The sequence below is a fragment of the Crocodylus siamensis genome, chromosome 1 (assembly GCF_052110815.1).
Source record: "Crocodylus siamensis isolate JL-2025a chromosome 1, ASM5211081v1, whole genome shotgun sequence".
NCBI lineage: Eukaryota > Metazoa > Chordata > Crocodylia > Crocodylidae > Crocodylus > Crocodylus siamensis.
The window spans coordinates 122,355,037-122,380,256 of record NC_143395.1 but is presented as its reverse complement, the minus strand read 5'-3'; the positions used below and the strand labels follow the sequence as shown (position 1 = coordinate 122,380,256).

General features: G+C 44.1%; 1 protein-coding gene across 8 annotated transcripts in view; it reads right to left on the bottom strand.

The window, feature by feature from the left end:
• TIAM2 (TIAM Rac1 associated GEF 2) overlaps window positions 1–25,220 on the bottom strand; it is a 272,880-nt gene that overhangs the window by 127,764 nt on the left and 119,896 nt on the right. For all 8 annotated transcript variants that reach the window (XM_090041639.1, XM_090041658.1, XM_090041651.1 and 5 more), the window contains 3 exons: window positions 12,685–13,120; window positions 6,897–7,069; window positions 5,021–5,245 (listed from right to left, as the gene is read on the bottom strand). In XM_090041639.1, the coding sequence (XP_089897765.1) occupies window positions 5,021–5,245; window positions 6,897–7,069; window positions 12,685–13,120 (834 nt within the window). The remainder of the gene's footprint in view (window positions 1–5,020; window positions 5,246–6,896; window positions 7,070–12,684; window positions 13,121–25,220) is intronic.

Genomic DNA, 25,220 nt, shown 5'->3' with positions numbered 1-25,220 from the left:
CCTCCCCAAAGATATTGCTAAACTGCCCTGCTTAAGATCCTCTAAAATAATATCAAGGATCTTCTGAAAGTTTTGGGGCAATAATATAATATTAAATATCTGAATACCCAAATAAATTGTGTGTCCTGATTGCCATTGAAGCTCCCATTTTCTAAACATATCCTTTGCAATATAATAGTTTAATATAAGTAACTCAAATTTAGTTCAATTAATAAAACTGATCTCTCAGGCAGTGACAGAAATATTAGTGTATCATCTACACAGAATGGGGTCTTGGACCTTCTCTTAGCCTAATGCCTTTTATATCAGCCTTACTCCTTACAGCTACAGCCATTGGCTCCAATGTCAAATCAAATACAAGAGGGGAAGGGGACAACCTTGTCAAGTCCCCCTTTGCAAGGGAAATGGATCAGATACCATATTACTGGTCACAACACTAAGTGGAATTTGTATATAACAACTCTATCCAATTTAGGAATTCTTTACCAAATCCCATCCTTTATAAAACACAAAAAAGTTGTTTGGCAATCATTTTAATGCAAACTAGCAATGGAACTCAACTAAAATGAAAAGCCAACTCCTACGTGCTCAAACACTTCAGTATGAATCAATATTACAAATGCGTATGTGCAGCTTCCCTAAATACATCTGCCTTCCAAGAGCAGTGGATACACAAACACCACATCCTGTAGGGAATCGTGCATCTTTCACTGCCTGCAGAACCCTACGGGATTAAGCTCTCAGGCAAAGCAGATGGTGTCAGTACCTTGCTTTGGAACACAACAGAGAAAAACACACATACATGCTTTTTTGGGAGGCTGGGGGAGTTGAAGCAGGGGGGATACTGTAGGTTTCCATAATACACGAAGTTTCCTTGTAGATTAGAAAATCTCAGGAATCATCATGAAGTGCAGGACTGGGAACTAAATCTAATCACACAGAGTGAAATTCCCATGGATTTCAAAAGTTACAGTTTCACCCAAGAAGTTTAAAGAAGAAATTAAGAAGCATATTCATAAACTAAAGCACTATCTAGATACGCTGTTTATATGGCCCATGGGAATATTTTCTTTGGAAGGCAGAGGGATTTATTCACATGATTCCTACTTTTGTTGATTCAATTCCTGAGACCAAATCTCAATGCTTCAATTTTAAACAAAAAAACAAACAAACAATCATCCCAATATTTGATGCCCTATTATTCATCAAACTGGACAAAAGCAAACAGCAGTACACTGTGTAATAGCTGGAGAAAACTGTACATTTGTTAATGATACATTGCATTTTTTAAAGACCCATTGCTGGGACTGCTGAATTAAAAGATTAAACAGCCTAGTTATCTATTGAATTGCCTCTCCTCCCAACTGACACTGCCAAAAAACATTTAGGCAGTTGCAGTAAGATATCTTGTAGAGAACAAATCCAGAGGAAAGGCTCATTATAATTTCACTGTGTGCAAACTATGTGCTGTTTGTAAATGAACCATCTTGCTTATTGCCTCCCTTCACTTGACCTCCTTCAGTGTTTTGAGAAATTCTTAGAAAGAAGATTAACAGGGATAAATCACTGCTGGATTTTAATTCCAGTAGAATAAAGCCTGTTTTTCCAGTGACCCAAAATGGAAAAAAATGATGGTTATTCAATCCTCGAACAATCTAATTAGGAGAAATCAAAAGGCTTTCATGACTACTATATAAATGAGTCACAGTAAACTGTTAAAGCCTGTTCCTTTTAAAGCTTGCTTAAATGGATGGGTAAACTAATTAAAGAACTATGCATCTGTGTTGACTTTATCAGGGTATTATGGGATATAAAGCTAGACTTTTCCCCTCTGGGAATCAGCAGATCTCAGCAGTCCCAAAAGCCATTGAAATCCAAGGTAGGTTGTAGCTTCCTGCTTCTCCACTCCTCCCTTCCCTACTCAATTCAGTGGGCTTTGGCATCAGGATAAGTGAAACGGCAGGTCTCTACCTACCTAGCATTTAATGAATACCTCAGCAGAAAAATCACAGCACACGAATCTCTGCTCAAGAGTACAACACAAAGAAAGACAGTAACAGCTCAAGACTGAATTGTGCTGCTGGCACTTCATGGGCAACCTAGCACAAGTGCTTGCTCTCTATTGTTTCAAACAAGTATAATAAGATCTATGAATGTTACAAGCATCGCATTCACAAAGAGATGTTATAACTACATATGTCAAAGAAACAATTATGTTTGCTGGCCAGGAGCAAGTAAACTTTGGCTCTTACTCTTGAAGTCACATTAGCAGCCCAAAAAATGAATTAGTGGGTACTTAAGAAATCCTGGCAGAGAGAAAAGGCTCAAATACAGGAAGCAATTTGCTATGTTGAACATGGATTTGTATTACTGTCCCAGTGATGTCTTTGCAGCTTTAACTGTGGAAACACTACACTGATTACATAATTTAACTGAGAAAATACTTATAGCATGGAAATTGGCAGTACAAGTTTCTGCCCTGCACATTTGCCTAACCGTGGCTTGGAAAGAGGAAGTACAAGGGTAGATGCGGAGTGTGATCGACAGAATGCTTGAAGACCTTTCAAAAGGTGAACATCTCAAAAGGACAACTGCTGGTACATTTTAATTGTTATGTTTGAACAAGTGAGAAGGATTCAAATGCAGTAAAGGCACTCCAATTTTAACATTCCTTCATCCAGGATAAAGTTGGAGCAGGTTTACTGCATTTGAATCCTTTTCAAATTGTTCACACAACAGTGAGAATGTACTAGCAGCTGCCCTTTTGAAACAATCCCCCTTTGAAAGGGCTCTAAGCATTTGTGTGTGTGCAAATGCACATATCCACCCACCCCCCCACCATTTCACAGCAACATTCTTCAATGCAGTTACAGCAGCTTGAAGCTACTAGTATAGACAGAGCTCAGGCAATTTTACAACCAACTCATGAAAATGTGGTCAAAGCAAGTTGCTGGGAGGTCAGGGTGTGACCTTTGATGTTTTGTGGTTCTCGTAGCTCTCAGGATTATGTTTAGGATATCATACTGTAATCAAATAAGGAAGATATAAATAAAGGTCCTGACCCTCTGTTATCATTGATGATCACTTTTAGCAAAACTAGGAGGTCTCGATTCATGGCTAAATTCTAAACCAAATATCTTCTATGTACTGGGCTACGTACAGACATTCAAAAACCCAAGCCTGAATTGATTCAATCTTTGCAGGTTAGTCTAACCTGTGTAGATTGAACTGATTTGCAAGTGAACAAACATTCACCTTTAATACTGGAAATGCACCACATGCCTGCATGACTCAGGCTAGAAGCAGGGGGGCACTAGAGTGAGCCCTCCCTTCCCTTCCTCAGCAGCCGCAAGGCTGGAGGGAAGCTGACCTGGAGGTGTGGCCAGGCCCTGGCTTGCCATTAACTTTCATTGGAGAGGTTTAAACTGTGGCCCTGGCCTGCAGGGACCCTACGAGGGCTGGGCCTTTTGGCTTCGGCTGTAGGGCACAGGCAGTGGCTGGCCAAGCAGTTGGCTGCCCAGGCCAGCTTGGAGGCACTGGCAGGTCTGGAGCCTGGGAGCCACCTGCCACAGGGGCTCGCAGCCCCCACCACACCCCTGTCCTGCGCAGCACCCACTGGCTGCAGCAACACCACAGACTGTGTGCTGGCCAGAGCAGCAGGGCTCTTCTGCCTCTCTCACCACCAGGTGCCACCGTGCAGCTCTGGATGGGCAGGTGGAAGCTTTAACCCAGCAGCTTCTGCCCAGTGCACGGAGCTCTGGCTCCAGCTCTGGCTGCTCCCCTCCCCCCCACCTTCCCCCGCAGGGGCTGGCCATTGTGTTGGATGGGCAGAAAGGAGCCGGAGCTTAGCTAAAATACCATCCTATGGGAAGGAAATGAAGACTTTTTGGTACTGGCATATGCTGTTAAGGCTTCTCCTAAATGAAGTTTCATAGATTTCATAGACATTAGGGCTGGAAGGGACCTCGGGAGATCATCGAGTCCAGCCCCCTGCCCAAAGGGCAGGAAGTCAGCTGGGGTCATAGAATCCCAGCAAGATAAGCATCCAATTTACAAGTTACTGCTAGTGTAAAGTGCTATCCAGTAGTTATAATGTGGTTAGCAAAATGGCCTATATATCAGGAACATGATTAATCAAAAAATTCCTAGCAGATAAAAGAAACAGACATTACACTATCAAAATCTGTTAACTGGATTATGTGCTCTTTTCACTATCTATACTGTTTTGGATTACAAAGAAAACTTGTCAAAAGTTATGATTAGCCAGTACCTTTCTTCATACTGCAAGTTATAATAGCAAGACAGTACACACTTCTGCACAATGGGGCAATTTATCCCCAGTCTGTACCTGCTTCCACGTGTTTTTACAAATAAAGAGAAAAGGTAACAGAGAAACTTTTGCCAGAGCAAATATATGCACAGATAGTGATACTGTTACACAATATTTCATTTTTATTTCTAGTGTAGTCAGGAATAAATTCTGTACTTCTTCCTCATTTCCCAAGAGGTACTGAGCATTGGCTTCAGGTTCTTAACTTTTACCACTTATCCGTGGCTAAATAATGAGACTGCAAGATTTGGCCTGCATTAAAAATTCAGATATTGTAACTGTCTTGGGGTTTTTTGTTTGTTTGCTAATGTTCAAAAGTAAGTTTTTATATGAGCATAATGAATTCTGAGCAACAGAATAAGACAGGAATACCCTGCTAATAAGTGATCCACAAAGGATAGACTAGATCTAGTCTTACTTTTCCCAATATGTTGCATATCCACATGTAGAAATTTAACTACTAATGGTACTTAGGCAAAACTGCCTAGAGCTGTTACTTTTTAAACCACTGGCTAAGTCTTTTTATGGCATTTTACGGCTGCTTGCAATTTCCCAGTTTTGACGTTTAAATCCAAGGGAACACTTAAGAATAAGTCTAGAAAGCATTAAAATCTGAGCCTAGAGCAGGAGAATTTCTGTAATGATAAACTGCTGCATGTAACCAAACAAACCAGTAGAAATCGGTCGTACCTGATTCTCTATGGCTTTCCTGTTCTTTGGATCACTGACAATAGAGAGCTGTAACTCTGCCATCTTTTTCATCTTGCCATCCATGTCAATCTTCTGGATGAGGCTCTTTGTCTGATTTTTCAACAACCTGACAGTGTCCTCTTTCCCAAGCTTTTTTGCAAAGAGGGAAGCACAAGCTGAGTGTATTGCTGTAACCCAGTTTTCCAGATCAGTCTGGCTTGTTGCCTACAACACAAATCAAGCATGCAACGTTATTTTAAAAAATAAACAGACAAATTGAAACAGGGCTTGGATGATATGAAAGTGCTTGACCGGTATTTGATGTCCAAGAGTTTGCATTTAGAACTGCACAAACATAACTTGAGCAGGCTGCTGTTAGCCTTTTCTCTACTGCATCCTGGCTCTTGCCTCCACACTTATGCTTCTGAGCCCTGCGGGGTATTGGAGTCGCAAGGAATTAACAAATAGAGCCCAAGAGAGCTGTGGAGGTGCAGAGACCTGTACTACTGAACCCCTCCCCTCTCCGTCCCCACCCCAAGTATTAAAATTCACAAGCTAAGACAACTCCAGACTTAACTGGCCTCAGGGACTGTCAGAAAAGTGAGGTCTGAGGGTATGGGGTTACATATTTAAATAAACATAAATTAAATGGATGGAGCATAGAGTGCCTTGGGAGGACACATTTGCATAAAGTATCTGCCAACATCATTTTAAAACCACAGCTGTGCATCAATGCATTTTTAAGCAAATGGTTCCAGTAAGAACCAAAGTTTATTCACTTTTCCAATAAAACAACAAAGAAAACAAGCTTGCAAATATTTTAACTATATTTATGGGGTCCAAACCTCAATATCTTGCTCTCACACAATCCCACCTCCCCCTTTTGAGGTCAATGGATTCATGGTTGGGCCCACCAGCATACAGCTATGGAATCCCAGTGCACAGACTAAGAATCCTGGCAATTCCCTATAGGCTTTTAATGACTTACAAAGCTGGAACTGTAATGGCTTAAAGAACTGGTGACCACCTGGTTTTTCAAATCCCATCCATTCCAGCTCCTTTATTATTTCTGTAGCTGTGACTGCCTGAGTTAATTGGTACAGTATCCTGAACCTGAATAGGCTCATGGCAGACTTGGAAGAGTGCTGAAATCATGACAACAGTAAGAGAACTGGAGTAAAATGTTCTGACTTCATGCCTGAGACTCTCTTTCATGTCAGGCCCAGACAGAGAGACTTCTCATCTTCTTTTGTCTTTTACCTGGCCATTTTTGCACTCGTGCCTTCTTTTCTTTATGCTCATGTTATATTTGACCTGACCTTCTAATTCCGATAGCATCTGATGAAGTAAGCCCACTACTTATGAAAGCTTATGCTGTGCATCTCTGATTTAGTCAGTCTATAAGGCATAAAATCTACCCTGCTTCCTGCCTTCTAATTCTCATAATTTCTGCTTCTCAACTAACTGATAATCTTTTCCCCCCACCTTGTGTTACCTCCCTGTTCCCACCTCTACTCCCACTTTAACTGTCTCCTCACCATTAAGATTTTAATAGCTTTATACCAGCAAAAAAGCAGAAACAAAAAGTTTGTCAGCTCACAACTATATTATAATTATAGTTATTATTATTACTATAACCCACATTTTGATTATATGGCCCATGGTTTTTTACTTCCTGAAGCAAATAATCCCAGTCACATCAAGTTCTGCTTAAGGAAAGACTGAATAAGAACTAAGACATCAACTTTACAATTTGGCTTATATACAAAAAAGGCAAATATGTAACCTATTAAGACTACACACACATTCTCTCTCTCTCACCCCCCACCCCTCCCACACATATACATATATCATTTAAAATGCTGATGATGGTTACCTGAAATAGATATACATCTCCAAAAGAATTGCTGAGGCAGAACACATTTTCCTTCTTGGGGTGTTCAGGGACAGACTGCACTATGCTGTCCTCTGCAAAGAGGGCATATCTAGGTGCACTGCTCTGCTCCATGGAATTCCTCCCATATGTCTCATAAAACAACAGGGTACAACCTTGAGGATGAAGGAAAAAGAAGGGAAAAAAGTGAGTTCCTAGACCCAGGAGTTATCTTCAACTATCTATCTATGAATGAAGAGTTGAGACCAGGGATGCACATTAATGATAGTGACTATTACAGCTGTCCCCCGATCTGAGTTTGTGAGAAATGGCCATTTGCAAAGGTAATTCTAACTCTACAGACAGGAAATGAAAACTGGTATCCAAAAGGAGAAAATATTTTCTGAAACAAGCTATCTTGGACAAAAAGGTAGTTCAGTCAACTCAGGATGCCAAAGTAGTATATATAGAAAGGATTAATTTTTGCACAGCAGAAGAAGTGGCTGTATTTCCTTATAATTTACAGAATCAATTCTCTCAAACATCAACGCTTGCTAAAAGGGTTAGGAGAAATTCACTTGTTCTAGTCTTCAGATAATGCAGGCTCAAACTCAGTTTGGTTCCTGTGTTTCTATCTGCCAGTTTCACACTAAGACATTAATCATGATCCAAGTAACTTAGATGTTACAAAGGGAAATGGGTGGGTGCACGTGCGCACTGTATATATACACTGGGAGAGCAATACAGCAGTGTGCAGACAATCCAGAAAGTTTCTGGAGAGTGCTGGGGACAAAATTCCTGGTGCAACTGCTGGAATGACCAACTAGGGGCCATGCTCTTCTTGACCTGCAGCTCACAAACAAGGAAGAATTCATGTGGAATGTAGTAGTGGATGGCAACTTGGGCAGCAGTGATCACAAGATGAGAGAGTTCAGGATCCTGAGGAAAGGAAAGATGGAGAGCAGCAGAGTAAAGATCCTGGACTTCAGAAAAGCAGACTCTGACTCACTCAGGGCACTCAAGAGTGCAAGAAACAAGCCATCCTGATGAGCAGGAAGACAAGTATGGCAGAACACCACCTTGGCTTAACAGAAAAGTCTTCAGTAAACTAAATCACAAAAAGGAAGCTTATAAGAAGTGGAAACTTGAACATGTAACTATGGAGGAGTATAATAATATTGATCAGGCATGTAGGGATGAAGTCAGGAAGGCCAAAGCACAACTGGAATTGCAGCTAGCAAGGGACGTGAAGGGTAATATGGGTATGTCGGTAGCAAGAAGAGGACCAGGGAAAGTGTGGGTCTCTTACTGAATGGGAAGGCAACCTAGCGAGAGAAGATGCAGAAAAGGCTGACGTGCTCAATGCCTTTTCTGCCTCAGTCTTCACAGGCAAGGTCAGCTCCCAGATTACTGCACCTGGCAGCACAGTTTGAGGAGGAGGTAAACATACAACACTCACCTCCTCCTCCAGGTTGAGGAAGAGGTGACAGTTCAAAAGAACAGGTTAGGGACTATTTAGAAAAGCTAGACCTGTACAAGTCCATGGGACTGAATGGGATGCACTTAAGGGTGCTGAGGGAGTTGGCTGATATGACTGCAGAGCCATCTTTGCAACCTAATGGTGATCAGGAGAGGACCCAGATGACTGAAAAAGGGCAAGCAGTGCCCATATTTAAGAAAGGGAAAAAGGAAGATTCAGGGAACTACAGACCAGTCAGCCTCACTTTAGTCCCTGGGAAAGTCATGGAGTAGATCCTCAAGGAATCCATTGCAAAGCACTTGGAGGAGAAAAAGGTAATTAGGAACAGTCAGCATGGATTCATTCACCAATGGCAAGTCATGCCTGAGCAACCTGACTGCCTTCTATGACTGCCTCTGTGGATGTAGGGAGACCAGCGGATGTGGTATACCTTGATTTTAGCAAGGCTTTTGATACAGAGTCCCACAACATTCTCACAGGCAAGCTAAGTACAGGTTGGGTGAATGGACTGTGTAAGGTGGATAAAAACAAAAAATGGTTGAAGCATTGGGCTCAGAGGGAAGTCATTAATGGCTTGCAGCCAGCATCAAGAGGAGTGCCCCAGAGTTCGGTCCTGGGGACGGTTTTGTTCAATGTCTTCATCAACAAGCTGGAAGATGAGATGAAGTGCACCCTCACCTAGTCTGCAGATTACACCAAGCTGGGGGGAGTAGTAGATATGCCGGAGAGTAGGGCTAAGATTCAGAGCAACCTAGAGAAATTGGATGATTGAGCCAAAATTAATCTCATAAGGTTCAACAAAGGACAAGTGCAAAGTCCTGCATTTAGGATGAAACAATCCCATGCACCTAGTACAGGCTGGGCCTGTCTGGATCAGGGTTGGGCAAATTGGGGCTATGGTGGACTCCATTTCCCAGCAACCCCTGTGGCAGCAGCTCCTTCTAGCTGCTACCACCATATCCAACCTGGCTGCCCAGGCACCCTGGCCAATCCATGCCAAACTCACCAGCAGGGACTGGACCCACACAGACAGGGCACACGTCTGGGAGGCTGGGATGGGGGCTACAGCCAGGAGTAAGAAGGGGAGGTGGGCCAGGGGGCTGGAATATTGCAGGGGGCTGGAGCCAGAGCAGAGCTGGAGCCACTATCCACTCCCTACATGCCCCTGCGACGAGCACTGGTTCTATAGACAAGGGCATGCAGGGAGTGGATCACAGCTTTGCCCTGGCTCCAGCCCTGCACATTCATCTCCACAAGATCCCAGACCTGGACCTGGCCCTGGCCCCAGAGCAGCTCCCTGTCCAGCCATGTGCCCTGCCTGTGCCACTCCCAGTTGGCTGCCGTAGAGACCCCAGGAGCAGCAGGGTCATGACAGCATGGGGCTGGGTTCTGCACCCCTGCACTGTCACTGCTCCCTTGCTCCGGGGGGTCTCCATTTAGACTAGTCTGGAGCAGCACAGACAGGGGCTGCTGGAAAACAGAGTCTGGCTGCCAGCCAAATTCACCATTTGCCACCCGAGTCTGGATTCTGCTCTCCAGTTTAGCCCACTCTATCCACTGGTTTATACCAGCTGTTAAAGACAAACCACTTCGGATTTCTCTGAATTTACTGTTTGTGCATATTACATTTGTTTAAATATATATTTTGACCCTTGAGTTATGAGCAATGTACAAATATTTTTCAAACACATTAAATGTTGAAGCAACTACCACAATAATTTTTTTTTTTGCTAGGTATGTATGCGAACATTTTTATTTGAACCAGGTTATAAGAGATTTGTGAGCATTGTAAGTAGCTGGGTCCACATATTCACTGTATTTCTGACTGCCCCGCTGGGGCCGATTATAGTCTTCCTGTTTTGATCAAAAGCTCAAATTGAAGGGGAATTGGTGGGAGAGCAATTTCCCTTGTTAAAATAAATGAATTAGAGAAGACAGATGGTAAGGAAAGGTCCTCTTTCTATAGATTTACTATTCGATCTTGGATCTTGATGGCCCTCTAAGTATAGTGAAGGCCTCAGGACATTGATGAATTTAAGTCTGGCAGGTAACCAGATGGTTGTGAACCCTCTGTGTATTTATAATTAAACACATCTCAACAGAATGTAAAGAAACATGCTGCTCTCTATTCACAGAGGTGACTATTTTTAAGTAGTATTTAAAAATATCTTGGCTATTTAAATTTCAAGAACAAATTAAACTGAAATTTACTCAAAACCTTTAAGTAGTAAGTGTCTAATTCTGATTTAGTTAATAGTATTTAAAAAGAATTATGCTTTGATATCCACAAAGGTAAGTTTACTTTGGCTACAGAACTCTTTACAGGATGGTAAGGATGCATTAGCAAGGAGGTAAAGGAACATATATTTATGAAAAGCTAACAAAGAAAAAAAAGTTCCTGTTATTGTAAAGATACCTGTAACACTAAGGAAAAGTATTCACAAGTAAAGATGGAGAACTAAGCTGAAGGATTTGCCCATGAATGACTGGTGCCTTCTGAGATGGGGGGAGGGGGAAAGCACCATTTGTCAGGTGGCAGCATCAGTGGTAAGCAGGGACTGCCCACAGATGTTGGCCACAGCGTCAGCGGCGGGGGGATGGTGACCGGCGATCAGCGACTGCCCGCAGAAGCCAGCGGCAACCAATCTGGGGGGGGCAGAAAGGGGGGACATATGCCCCCCCACCCCACGTCACCTATGGATTTGCCAAAGGTTATCCACCAGGTCCACTGGATTCCATATTAGTGCTCTGTCCTATCAGCCATATTGTCTCCTGGCCTGAAGAAATGCTGAGTATGATACTGCAATGTACTTTGCATAAAGTGTTTTGTGAGTGCTTCAAGAAACCACTAGTGGCATAAAAGAGCAAACTCATATTTACTCAGAAGCTTAAACAAAGGCAAAGAAAAAGACAACATTAAGATGACACTTTATTTCCCACATGTTGGCAGGTGTGATTCATTTTATTACCTCTATCTAGTGATAAGAGGTCCTTCAACCTGTTAGATCTGACTTAACTTTGTTTTGGGTTGTTGGCAACAGATTTCAAAATTATTGTACAAAGTGACTGTATTCCTTTCTTTTCTCCTGATCTTAATTTTAATACATTGTATTATCTTAGTCGTTCCCATTACTTCCTGTTTGGTATTTATTTTTCTTCAGTGCTACACCCATACATGGTTTGTTTTTCTTGAAAGGGCAATCTTTGGGAAAGTTATTATTTTCCCTTCTCCAGCACGAAACACACTAGGAAACTATTAAGGCTGATTATTCCCTTGCTTATTAGCTTAACATTATGTTTACTGAAAGGCTGATCCTATCCACGTTAACTATAAAATTCGACATGTTCACCCATTAAATTGCTCTCCTCCCCACAATCTATGTTGATATTCTTCCTTGTGCTCCTTGATGCCCTGTTTACAATTCATTTACGGTCTCCACCAGACTCAAGAGCACATGTACAACTTTGGCTCTAACCCATTACTCACTTGCCAACCACAAAACAGTATTATATTCTAAAAGGCCCCCTTTATCCTGGTGCTAGTCAAAAGCATTAGTCACAATTCTGAAGGGTGAAGAAAGCAATAGAGATATAGGGCAGCCAGAAAGAATTCAGTGGGGTATATGAGGGGCCACAGTGGGGATGAGAAGGGCCAGGTTACAGAGCTAGGGCCAGAGATCAGAGTCCTTATGCTGAGACAACAACAGAAGAATAGCTTCTTCTAGCACGACTGCCTAAGACTCCCTGGCACACAAGCAACACTGACAGTGACCTGTTTGTTAGTGCATCAGCACCGTAGGACTTCACTCCTCATAATGCCACTGCCTGGCACAGAGGACAGGCAAGGCCACAATGGCTACAGAAATGACTGTGTCTGCATTGACTCATCAGTACTTTAAAAACCTCTTCAGTAGGATCAGGAAAAAAATAAGGGTGCCTGTACACATGCTGGGAGGCTGCTCTGACGTACTGTAATTATAATGTGTCAGAGCAAACGCGATTAATTGAGTCTGCGGAAGTGTGCTAATTAGCATGCTCCAGCCAGCCTCCACATCTTGTGTATCAGCATCCCCAGACTTCAAAATGGTGGTGGGGGCACTTTAAAGCTCATTCACTGAGCTTCAGTTAAAGTCCCCTAACTGCCATTTTGAAGCACAGCGATGCTTATACACAACCTACCTCAACTGGGTTTCTGGAAGCTGAGTTTAGGCACAAACATTTGAATTACTCAAGCTTCACAAAGTGGTTAACAAACAAAAGATATCCTTCCTGTTGACAGCAGGTTCAACGAGTAAGTGAGCAATAATTTACCTTTAAGTGTTATCCAATACTGCTTCCACTTTCTTCGGGCAACCAGCTCAAGCTTTTTCTCTTTCTGTAGAGTTACCAGCGGTTTGAAGAAGAGCCACCCTGCTTTGCGCACAACTCCCTGTTCTTTTTCATACAGCAGATCCAGTTGCTCCAAGGAGCTGAGTGATTCACTGCTAGAGTCCTCCATTTCAGTCGATGTGTCTGTGTTCTCAACATTAGTCCTGCTTATGTCAAGCTCCCGCATGAAATTTTCGTAAATGTTCTGCCTCAACACATCACTGCTGATTGCATTAGTAGATTCACTTTTCTGTGACAGAATGGGGCCAGAGCCAGGTGACCACAGCAAACTGGATACCTGTGGTGGTGCCAGAGTATCCGTAGCAAGGTTATCAATTCTGTTGTCAAAATACTCGCTGCCTTCTTTGGCTTTTGGCTCCTGTTAAATAAAGCAAATTGCAAGGAATCAATGACTTGAGGGACAGTGAGGAGGAATTTTATAGCAGGTTTTTTGTTTTTTTTGTTTATTCCATTTGAACTCTTCCGAAGTGAGTCTGTTTTTGCCTATGTGATATGTTGCTAATCTTACTGGATACGCCTTAAAGATAGTGCAGAATTCATCAGTAATTGCTTCCTACAGTCTGATGGGCACTGGAAACAGAACTACATACAACTGACAACTGTACATTAATCTCCTTTCCCTAGGTCCCTGACACACATTACACTTAAAACACGATTAACTGGTTAATTATGTCTTAAGTAGTGAGTTCACCTATTCATTCAACTAATGGCCTGATGAAATGGTTAAAATCCCACAAAGCTATTATATATTTTGTGTAATGGGCAATAACTTTGTGGCTGGTTCCTATCACACCTTTAATTGAACATGTGGTCAGTGCTCCCAGCCTCTGGAGCACACAGGAACCCTATAAGACTCCTGTGTGCCCCAGAGGCTGGGAGACCTAGTCAGCTGATCGGAGCTCCCAGCTAAGGGAGCACATCAGAGTCCTCAGCTCCCATGCACTTCCCTGGCTGGGCACATCCATCAGCTGATCAGGGCTCTGCATACCAAGGGTTCCATATGCTCTCCTGATCAGCTGTCCAGGACTCTGCCATGGGAGCACAGAGGAACCAAGCTTCCTACTTGCCAGTGCAGGGGGCTCATGATCCTGGGTTCCCCCAGCACTGGCAATGAGGGCTGTGTGAAGATTTGATTCAGCAGAGATTCAGCCTGATTTGGTGGGCAAATCTCCAAATTGAATCAGAGGACCCTTTAATCTCCCTGAATCAAATTGGAACCCTCCAAATCGATTCTGGCGACTGGTGCCTTCTGGGTCTGGAGGGGGGCACCTAGGGTCCTCCTGCGGCCAACTGCCAAGCTGGAAGGGGCACGGGGGGGGGGGGGGCCTCAGCAAGCTCCCCAGCAGACCTAGAGGTGAACCGGAATTACTTCTGGTCCCCTTTCAGGTACGCCTCCGAGCACATGGAGGGCCCCCGCAATCCTGTGGGATGCTCCACATACTCCGGCAATGCAGAATTCACAAGATGCACTGGTACCACAAGGTACATAGAAAAAACTTTTAAAGCTGTGTCTGTGTTTGAATCACTGATTCTCCGAAACAGCACTGAATCTTCAGATTCAGAGTCAGACGAATCAAATCAGGGACAGCGATTCGAATCAAATAGCTGATTAGGGCCGAATCCGAAATAGAACAGATGCCTGCTTTGCACACCCCTACTGGCAACATAGTGGCAGTATGGCATGACAGGAAGTGTGACTGTTTGGATCGCACATCAGATCCCACAGTGCCTCTATCAGAAGCCTTAGTCTGATGAAATACAGATGTTACTATTTACACTCCTACCTGCCTATAATACAGATGACAACAAGGGTACTTTGGTTTATTTTAACAGTATTTTTACCCTGGGGATGAAATTAAAATTAAATATAGGCAAGGTTTCAATTCAATATTTGACCTTTTAAAAATCATGGCTTTCTGGATTCAGTGATGAAAACTGTTTCAGTGGAGCTCCATTTATTCCACCCTCTAAATATTGGACTCTTATTTCTAGTATGAAGCATAGTTGGCCACTAAAGAAAAACAGGTCTGAACTATAGTTAAACCTGGTAAATTTACCAGGTACCTACCAGAAAGTGTGCTCAGCCTTGTTCCAGAAAACAACGAATGTACCATATTTCCAAATGCAGTGGTATTTAATCTCCAATTTACTGAACACACTATTTCAATAGGGGCTTGCAAGCAGATCCAACAGTGTATTCTGTGATCTGTTTACATGATACATGCTTACATGTGGTGACTGTCTCTTCCCCTTGTAGGGCAGGTTTTCTGTGAAGTGGTTTAAGTTGCCTACTCAACAGCATGATTTTAACTTTGCACTGAACATCACACATGACCACTTATGCTCCATTCTTTCAACTGTATGTTAATCTGGAACGTATTGCATGGTCTAGGGTAGGGATGTCCAACTTATCTGGCCCTGTGGGCTAGACAAGGGTCACTGAGCCAGTCAGTGGACCAGATTGGGACTGATCCCCCATGCTGCATCCATGGCATGGGGTCCAACCCCCCGCACATGCCAGCCCTGCTCTGGCACATGCACTGTATATAGCACTTGGGTTGGACCCAGCACTGCAAGGAGCATAGGGATTGGCCTGGGATGCACACTAGTTGCAGCACCTACACCCAACCATCCCTGCAGCCTGGCTCTGGGACTGGTCCAGATAGGACCCCAGGCCATCTGAGGGCACCAGAGCCAAAGCACGGAGCTGGTCCAGCAGGGTGCTGCATTCAGTCTGCACCCTGGACCTCCCATGCTGTATGCAGCACACACACCATGCTGGCACTGAGTGGACACCAAACTCTAGGACTAGCACATGCTTGCATCCAGTGTAGGAGGCTCAACTGACCACATGAGCTGAAAGTGGTAATGAGGGCCAGCACAGGGCACATGCTGCATGTGGCCCTCCACTCAACTGGCCCTGCGCGATGGCTCTGGCACAGCCTAATTTGAACTAGCCTTGGAGCGAGCATGCAAAGCTGGTCTTGCACAGGCACTGCATGCAGTACAAGCCAGACTGACTGCCTCTACTGCATGTGGGGTCAGTCCAAGACCCACGGGCTGGATCATATGGCTCCACAGGCCCACAGTACATATATTTGACACCTTTGGTCTAGGCCTAATAGTCTGATTCAGCAGAGTACTGAGCATCCTCAACCCTACTGACACCACAGGGTTCTTGGCATTTCACAGATTGGGCTGCAGACTAAATTCCCCTACCATGAACTAGGCCACAGGTCTATGGCCTGATCTTTCACCCTTCCGATTACGTTTTACCGATAGGATTTTTTTTAAGCATCGAAAAAATAAGTGAGAAAGAAAATATTTGTTGCCTTCTGTAGCAAGGGAAATAAAAATAAAAGTCTGACAAATGAGACTGTATAATACCAAAGGACTCTCTAAGCACACCAACCAGAAGCAAAGCTACTACCCAGGAAAGCTCAAGTTTACCCTGTCTCTATAGGGTTATTTGTTTGCACTCTGACTTCTGTCCAAGGATAAAATAAACAAGCACTGGTCTCCTGTGAGCAAGTAACACCAGAAGCTTTGAAAGCTCCCGCCAGTTTTCTCCCCCGCTTCACTTCCAAGTTGGTGCTCATCAGAAAATGCACTGGAAAAAATGATGCCATGTTTTGATAGCACAATGACCTCTAACATACAGCCAAAAGCAACACTGACATCCCATCCAGTCGCAGATGTCACAAAAGAGGTCAATTTTCAACATGAAGGCCACTGCCAGTAGGAATCTCAGACATGCTAAGTTTAATTAAAAGATTATGTTTTGGCACAGTACCTTTAAATCTTGCAAGAAACTATTCTAATATTTAGATCTTTCAGGCCTCCATACTCAGCACGATATGCATGGTTTTCCTGTAAAAGTACATACTCTTAAGATCGTATTGGTCTTTGTCATTTCACCAAGATTATTTACTTGACTTATAGTCGGTGCTCAAAGAGTAAGCCTCTATCTAATCAACAATTTGGCTTTTAATACAGACCATTTGATACAGCCCTTATTAGGGAACAGCAAGAAGCCAGTATGCCTTAGAAGAGTATTTATACTGGAGTAAATCACAAGTGGTACTACTGAAGTCAACTGATTTATACCAGAGCAAACACAATACAAGATGAATAGAAATGCAAAACTCTAGAACTCATGGTTCAGAGATGATGCCTTTTATTAGGCCCAACTAAGAAACCACACACACACACACACACAAACTATCTTTTTCTGCAACCTTTTAGGCACACGCCCTTCCTCAGGCTCAGGGAAAATTCATTGCTGAACAACAAGAAAGATTTCTACACCTCCCTGCCATCTGACACCACCAGCGAAGGAATCCTGCCTGTCCCGAGAAGCAAAGCAGTAAACGGGACTCACCTGTAGCTCCAGATGAGATGCGCACAAGGTGGAGGGAAGAGCCTGCACAGCTCGTTAGCTGCCTTTTTATTCAATTACAACCAGCTGGTGACATCACGGACAGACGCCAGCCGGCAGCTGTGGAGGGGGCAGATAGCCCAGGCAAGGAGCAGCAACGGTCACCAACAGCGAGAGGAGCGGCGGCTGCAAACAACGCGGAGCCAGGAGAGCCAGTGGAGGTGCAGACAGAGCGGAACCAGACCTCCCGGCTGGAGACTGCCCCAGACAACGCTGGGGCTAGAGGCACCTGAGGACGTGGCGGGAAGGATACCAGGGAACAAAGCAACCCACAGGTGGGGTGCCAGAATGACGGGACACAGAGACAGCCTTACCAGGGAGGAGAGACCCCAGGACAGCCCCAAGGGGGTACAGTCGGGGCGGGCATCGCCGCCAGGCAAATAAGAGTATTGAGCAGGAAGTGGGACCTTTGGAAGTGATCGGTTCAGGACGGGCCAGAAGGGAGCTGGGGAGGGCTCAGAGTAGACTGCTTAGCGGATAGGGAGATGCTGGGCAGGCAGTATTTCTTTTGATTGTTTTGTTCATTTAACCCTGGATAAGGGAGAGAGAGCGCTAGGGGAGTGTGCCCACAGATTGAGGCTGAAGGGAAGCATCTGTGAGGCCTGAGTTCTCTTTGATTTTCCATTCCCTGAAAGGAGGGGAGCAGACAAGAAGGGCTGTGGGGCCGAGCTGGCCAGTGATCACCACGACTGGGAGTCGTGGTCACTTAAGGGTAGGCCAGGCAGTGTCACCCCGTGGCTGGGGAACAAGACCCGCAGATGAGGGACGCACCGAAGGTGGCGTGAGGCCGGGGTGTAGGAGCCCCGTGAAGTGACCGCCGTAGGATCCTGGGCCATGGAGTATCCCGCAAACCGACCCCTTACGCAGGAACATCAAGTTGTGGCGGGCAAGAATGGGGTTGGGGACATGGAGAAAAGACAGCTACTGCGACACCGACAAGATCCCAACAGGTGTTTGACATCTACCTGCAAGGCAAAAACCGCTCGAGAACAGTTAATTGAAGCCCGGCGGTCACACTGTCTTATCTGCACATCAAAGAGCAACTCAGAAAGATACTCTTATGGATCCAGAGGAACAAACTTCCAACTTCAACTTCCTCTGTGCAAAAATGAAGTTTATTTTCTACCTATGGGGACTTTTTACCATCTTTAATTTTCCCTAAGCCCAAAAAAGGATGTCTTTACCGGAAAGCTTCCAAAAAAAGTTAATTTTTTGTTTGCAATTTTTTAGTTGGCCTAATAAAAGGTATCATCCCTGAACCAAGAGTTCTAGAGTTTTGCATTTCTTTGTCTCAGACCAACATGGCTACCAAATGTATCCCCGATACAAGATCAAAACACTGAAGATGCCTCTAAGTTACAAAGTGTCCTCTAAAAAGCTGCAGGCCAGAGCAATCCTAAATGCCAATCAAAGTCAAAGGGAATAAATTCCCTAATATGCAAGAGTTGAGTGAGAGATGGATTAATATTATTTGGATATTTGTGTTCAGACTAGAGGAAAACCAGCAGTGGAAATAGATCTGTGGTGAAAATTACAATAGGCAAAAGTGTGTGGGCAGCACCAATCTCACAAAGGACAAGCAAAGAGACGTGAAGACACCATTTTTAACATTATATAGAAAGTGTGAGCCTGAAAAATAATCATCTCATAGGTTGCCCATACTAGGGCTGAATCCAGGCACTGACAACCTGCAAGTCTCTGGTGTAAAAAGGGAATTTTCCTCCACCCATTTCTTTAACTCAGTGTTGATATTTTAGTAGTTTCCACTTACTCGTCAAAAACACATGCTCCCTTTCCTAGTCCAAGAAAGAAAGAAAGAAAAATTAAATAAGTAAATTTAAATCTGGTAAATGTATGTATTATTAGCATTTTAAATTATTAACTAGTCAATGATATTCACAAGATTCACCACTAGTCTTGTGAGTCACAGCAAAGAGCAATAGGTTTATTTAATTTGACCATGAACTGCCCTTTTAACAACAGGATTAAATTTGTACTGAAGGGTAATTTGTGCCCCTTCTGTGGCTTCTAAGAGGACCTTAGCAGCTGAAATGGGGAAGATCTGCTGTGCAAGAGAGCATTATTTGGGGTGGCTGTGCAGGGAGAGCATACTTTGCCTGCAACAGGGTAGGGTCAGAGGAAGACATCCATCACTACACAGGCTTAGCTTCCTCAATGGCAGGAGAATATGTTGGAGTTATAGAGCACTACTTTAGCCACTACATCAGATTCAACTCCCTACAACCTAGGAGGAATCATATTTCCTATTTCACAAGCATCAGTCCAACTACTTGGACTGGTTGCAGGGCTAAAGATTTGGCACCTAACTTTTATCTGAAGTTGCGTTGTCCATATTTTCTAGTCACCATTATTAATATATTAGTATCCAGCAGGTATGATCCTTGTAAGAAAAGGTTTTAAGAAATGTACAAATAATGCATTTCGAGTCCGGCTTTGAAAAATATTCAGATGTATGAAATAAAAGCCCTTAATAGAGCCGGGGGAATGTTCTCCCACAATGAACTCATAGAAGATGGCTTGGGTAGCGAACATAGAAATAAAAGATGATCTTTGGTTTCATCTGAAAACTAAACCAGCAGTTGAGTGGTGTCCAGAACAGTGTCTTTTCCACAGACAGATCTGAATTTAACAGTTAAGAACCTGATTCTCCTTTATGCTGAAGTCTGGTACACTCTTGTAACGTATCGACTTTCATTTGTAATAACAGGAATCTGAAGTATTCCTAGTATTCCTGTAATATACATCCAGATAGGTCCTTTACAGCCCCAGAGTAGTATATAGGGCTTTTAGCATAACTGAGGCACAGGACCTAAATAGGATGAAACTCTCAGGGCATGCACAACCAACTGGTCCAATGCTATTTGAATTTATAAAGGGGGACTTTATAAACAATCTGAGGTGCTCTCTGATGATATCTTCATTTCTAAAGAGCTTGTAATTTTAATAGTGCTGAAATATATCATCAACACACCCAATCCAATCCAATCTGTAGGCTTTTTTTTCTTCTTTTCCCCTGTATAAGGAGTTTCTGCTAGCTAAATCCTAACTGCATCTATGCAAAAAAGTAACTCTATTTCTATTCAAGCTGCACCCAAAAGAACATCTTTAGGTCACTGATGTGCCCCAGAATGGTTGCAATATTTGCAAAGGAGTCTTTGGCATATCTGGATGCTAAGAGACCTGCAGTGTGGGAAATGCATCAACACTGTTCTGAAGGAAAACATGGTATATGTATGAAACAATGTAAAATAGTGGAAAGAGCAGGATAGGGAATGATGTGGCCCATCAGATTCCATCTTCATCTGGGAACCAACAAACTGCCGATTTTAAGTACAAAGTGGTCTCCTACATTTTCTTACTTTTCTGTTTGCTTTTAAATTCTTTGTTTCCTACTGTACAGTTACATTTTGGTTTACAAATGCAGGCATAACTTGGAAGCAGTTCTAAAAACTATGTCATTACATAAAATGATTCAGGAAGTGTTTATTCTGGTAGCTGAGTTTTATGAAGCATTCACCTTCACACTAAAGTCCTGACCACCCCATAAGGACAATGTAGCTTTTGACCTAGTCCACAACCCCTCTTTGACCCAAATCACTAAAAACATGCACCAACCAGTTTCGTCCATGAAGTAGCTTTTATCACATCCAAACAGAGGCTTCCTTCTCTGCCCACACTTAATACACAATGCTTAGGTCAGAGGCATTAAACAAATGACCTGCAAGCTGGATCCAGCTCATGGAGCCCTATGATCTACCCTGCAGGTCTCAGACTGACCCCATGATCCACATATGACAAGGGAGCTGGTCTGGTAAATGGGCTGGACCCAGCGCTGTGGGCAGGGCACACAGCACTGGATGCCGGTATTGAGCACATGCTGCACGGTGGTGCAGACTGACCTGTGCACTGGCTCTGGCATGCATGGAAAGCCTAGGGCCCAATCAGGATCAGCCCCAGAGCCAGCACAGAGGGTCAGGCTGGCACACATACAGCATGCAGCCCATATCCAAGACTCTGTGCGCTGCATTCACAGGGGCTGTATGAGTTTGATGCTCTTGGCTTAGCTGTATGCAGTTTCTTACCATTTGGGGAAAACTATGCATTGCCTCAGCAGGGGTTAGAGTACTTGGGGTATGTACCAGGAAACTTGGTGCTCCTGCTACTTCATGGATAGGCAGGCTGCAGGTGAGGCAGAGGCCAATCAAGGGAGTCATGTGACCCAAAAGGGGTTGGGTTTGCAGGATATAAGCCCAGGACCTGAGTTAGGCAGGCAGTCTGACCTGGAAGGCATGGAGAGAATTGCTCCGAAGTAGGAGAGCTGCAGCAAGGCTGCTGAATAACACCTGAGCTGGGGTAGGCAAGACTGGTGATTTAGACATTGAGACTGTAGGGGCAACAGAGGTCTCAACTGGCCTGGGTGTGGGGCCAGGATCCAAGGGACAGGCACCAAGGCCAAGCAGCAGGGCCACAGCTAGAGAGAGTGAAAGGCCAGGGACCTACAGGAATGGTCAGGGACCTGTAGGCCAGGAGAGGCAAGAACTAGCAGGGCCAGGGGCCCATAGCTCAGGAGGGACAGAATTGTTTGGAGGTAATGGTGAGGCCTGAGCCCAGGAGAGGTAGAGAACACAGGCCTAAAAGAAACAGAGGCCTTAGCCCAGGATGGGGAGAAAATGCAGGCCTAAAGCCAAGAGGAGTTGAGATTGTTTGTTTGAGGTATGGAGGTCCAAACCCAGGAGGGGCCAGGACAGTTAAAGGCACTGAGGCTGAAAGTCCCAACAGTGGCAGAGACTGTTTCTGGGTTAGAGGTCTGATTGGAGGCATTGATCGGAGTTGATGGTAGGGCTGAAGGCCCATGGATGAGAGACTGACTGGATTGGGACAATGGGGCTTAAGGCCCAATGATTGGTAACGTCTGTGAGGCTTAGACATGGCTGAAGAGGGAAATGAGGCAGTAATGTCTATATTCAAGAATGTGAGATCTTGCTTGGGAAGCCCTGGGGCAGCCTCTCTTTTTCTAAAAGCATAATTAGGTGTGGTAGGCAAGCCAAAGGAGAGATTGCCCCAAGAAAGTAGAGGAAGGGGGTTCTCCAGGGGCATAACAGCCATGCCTGGGGCAGGACCCTATTACAGGGTGCCAGGACCCTGTAGGGTCCCAGGACACTAGGGAGTACCAAACAATGCTTTGAAAGGTGCTAAGGTATGAGGAGATAAGGCAAGTGTGAAGACATAAGCAGATAAGTTGAGGCTCAGGTTCTGCTTGACTACTCCCTTGCCTCCACTTCTTGGCCACTCTGCAACAAGGTAGTAGGCAATCATTGATCCTCTGGATCATGATGTACACAAAGAGATCTAGTCAGGTGCCTGATGAATCCGCTTATATGAAGTCCTGTGATCATCACAACATGACCTTCAACGTGTACGCCTAGGTAAGAGTATGGAGGAATAGAGGCTGTCCAAGACCTACTATCCCCCCTTCAGACCACTAAGACAGAATCCAAAGCCCATACCAAGTACAGACATTCAGTGCCTCCATGGTTGTAGCTTCTGCCAGACAGCAACAGATAAGAACTGATGCTGACTGCCTAATATCTCAGCAAGAGCATGTTTCTGTCAGGGTGATGTCCTGAGAGGGGGGCTTTTCTCCAACCAAGGAGTACACACAAGGCAGTGGGGGCTAGGGTTTTGAGGCACCCCATACACACTCTATGCTGTGGCGGTTGCAATACTGTGGTATTTTATAGGAGCCACCTTGCCATGGGTAGCCCTACCACATTGCCACCAGGCCCTCCAGGTAGATGCAGTTTACAGTCACACTTTCTGGACCGCAAGGAGGTAAGCACTGTAATTACTTAGTTTTTGAAGTGGAGGGCAGCTCAATTCATAACAGTTATGGAGAAGTGCTTCAAGTTTAATCAGGGGTGCCTGAGTCTAAAAATGCTGACAATCACTGGGGTACATGTACAGATCAACACATACAGCAATGCACATGGGATATTTCACAAAGAAAAAGGAGAGGGAAAAGGAAAGGAAAAAGAAAAAAAGCCGAGTTGAGCGGGATGACTCTAGTTATGCTACTCTGTGTTCCCAACACTCCTGTGGGGGAGCTGCTTTTAAAGATCAGCTTCTGGGATGCTTGGCAACAGGGGCCCTGCAGCCACTTCACTGTTACATTTCCAGGTATGGCACATGTAGGTATAAGCAGGCCATGCCTGCAAAAGGACCTCATTCAGAGAGTGACAGATTGTTGTAGACCTAGAACACTCCAATGTTATGTGGCCTCAGAACAGGGTAAATCAGACAAAGTATTTCCAAGTCAGACAAGTATTAATGCTATTTGTATACGGCACTTGTGCAACTATCTGGAATACTGTTCACAATTCTAGTCACCCATGGTCAAGAAAGATGAATTCAAGCTACAACAAATACAGAGGAAAATAATTAGGATGATCAGGAATGGCTATAAATGGTACGTTTACCATATCTGGCAGCAGAACACTATCCCCTCAGGCACAAATGCAAAGCTTAAGAGGCTGTCTCCTAAACTGGGAACAGTGTAGCTGCATCCATACCATGTCACTGGTGGCCTAATTAGCATGGGCAGGAGCTAATTAACACTATGGAGAGACTTTGCCAATTAGCCTGCCTAAAGCAGTAAATATGACTATGGTTATGAAGGAAGCCTGCCCCAGAGCAGTGCAACATACATGAACACAACACTCCAGGGCACCAAATCAATGTGGCCTAAAAGTTTGGCTTGTTTAGTCTAAAACAAATAAAGGCTGATCAAGGATGTCATTGTTTCCTATAAACACATGGAGAGGATGGAGAGCTGGGGAGGGGGATAGGGAAAGAGGAAAAAGGGACAGAGAATGGAGAAGTCCTGTTTAAGCTAAAGGACAGTAATGGCACAAGAACAAATAAGTACTGGCCAGGAATAAATTGAGGCTGCGAATTAGAAGGTTTCTAACCAAAAAGTGTGCAATTCTGAAACAGTCTTCCAACAGGAGAAAGTGGGGAAAGAGAAAAACTTTGCTGCTTTCAAGAGAGAGCCTGATGAGTTTATGGGGCAGATTATATATGACATATTTATTTACAGTAGCAGGAGACAGGACTCATCACTCAAGAAGCCCCGTCCAGTCTTACTTTCTGGTGAAAAGGGAAAAGCAGCCAACTGGCTCTACAGTGGTAGTTATGAGTCCTATTTACTTAGCAAAACAACTATGTGTGAACTGTCAACCAGAGGACAGTTATAAGCTGCTGGCAAGGGCAATACGTGGTTAGCCACCACAGTAACTTAGGGTAGCTAAGTACAAACAGTCCAAAAAGCCCTGAATCAATTAAATCTTCACAGGCTAGTCTAAACTGTATAGAGCGAGCTGATAAGCAAGAGAACATTCACTTCTCATTCTGGAAATGCAGCCATGTGCCTGCAGTGACCCAGGCCAGAAGCTGGGGGGTACTATAGCATGCCTCCCTGCTTGGCTAGACAGAACAGACAGCTTGGACCAAGGTTAGCCTGCCCACCCTGCAACAGGGCTTTGTGAGGGGGTGCTAAGTATGCTGGGGGACTGAGTCGACTTGAATCTGGAAGGGATCAATAAACTGATTTAACCTACATCAGTGAAGTCTGATGCTACATCTATCCAGGTTTATCTTAAACCAGTTTCAGCCATTTTGAAAGAGGTTTATGTGCACTGAACTTCTGTTGTGTTGCAGATTTACAATACAGTTGTAAACACTTACAACACAGCTGTCTCTGAACCCATCATATTGAAAGTTTGCAAGGCTAAAGACCTGACAAGGAAACTGAGACTACAGGCAAGTTATCTCACATTTTAACTCTGTTGTAGCTAAGTCCCATTAAGGCACTGGTTGCCTCTTACTCAAGCCCAAACTCTTTCAAAATAAAATATCATGACTAGTATGGAGGCTCATTTCTACCTACCAGAAACATTTCCCTGCATTTAGGGGAAAGCAGTTCAGCCTGTACATATACAAA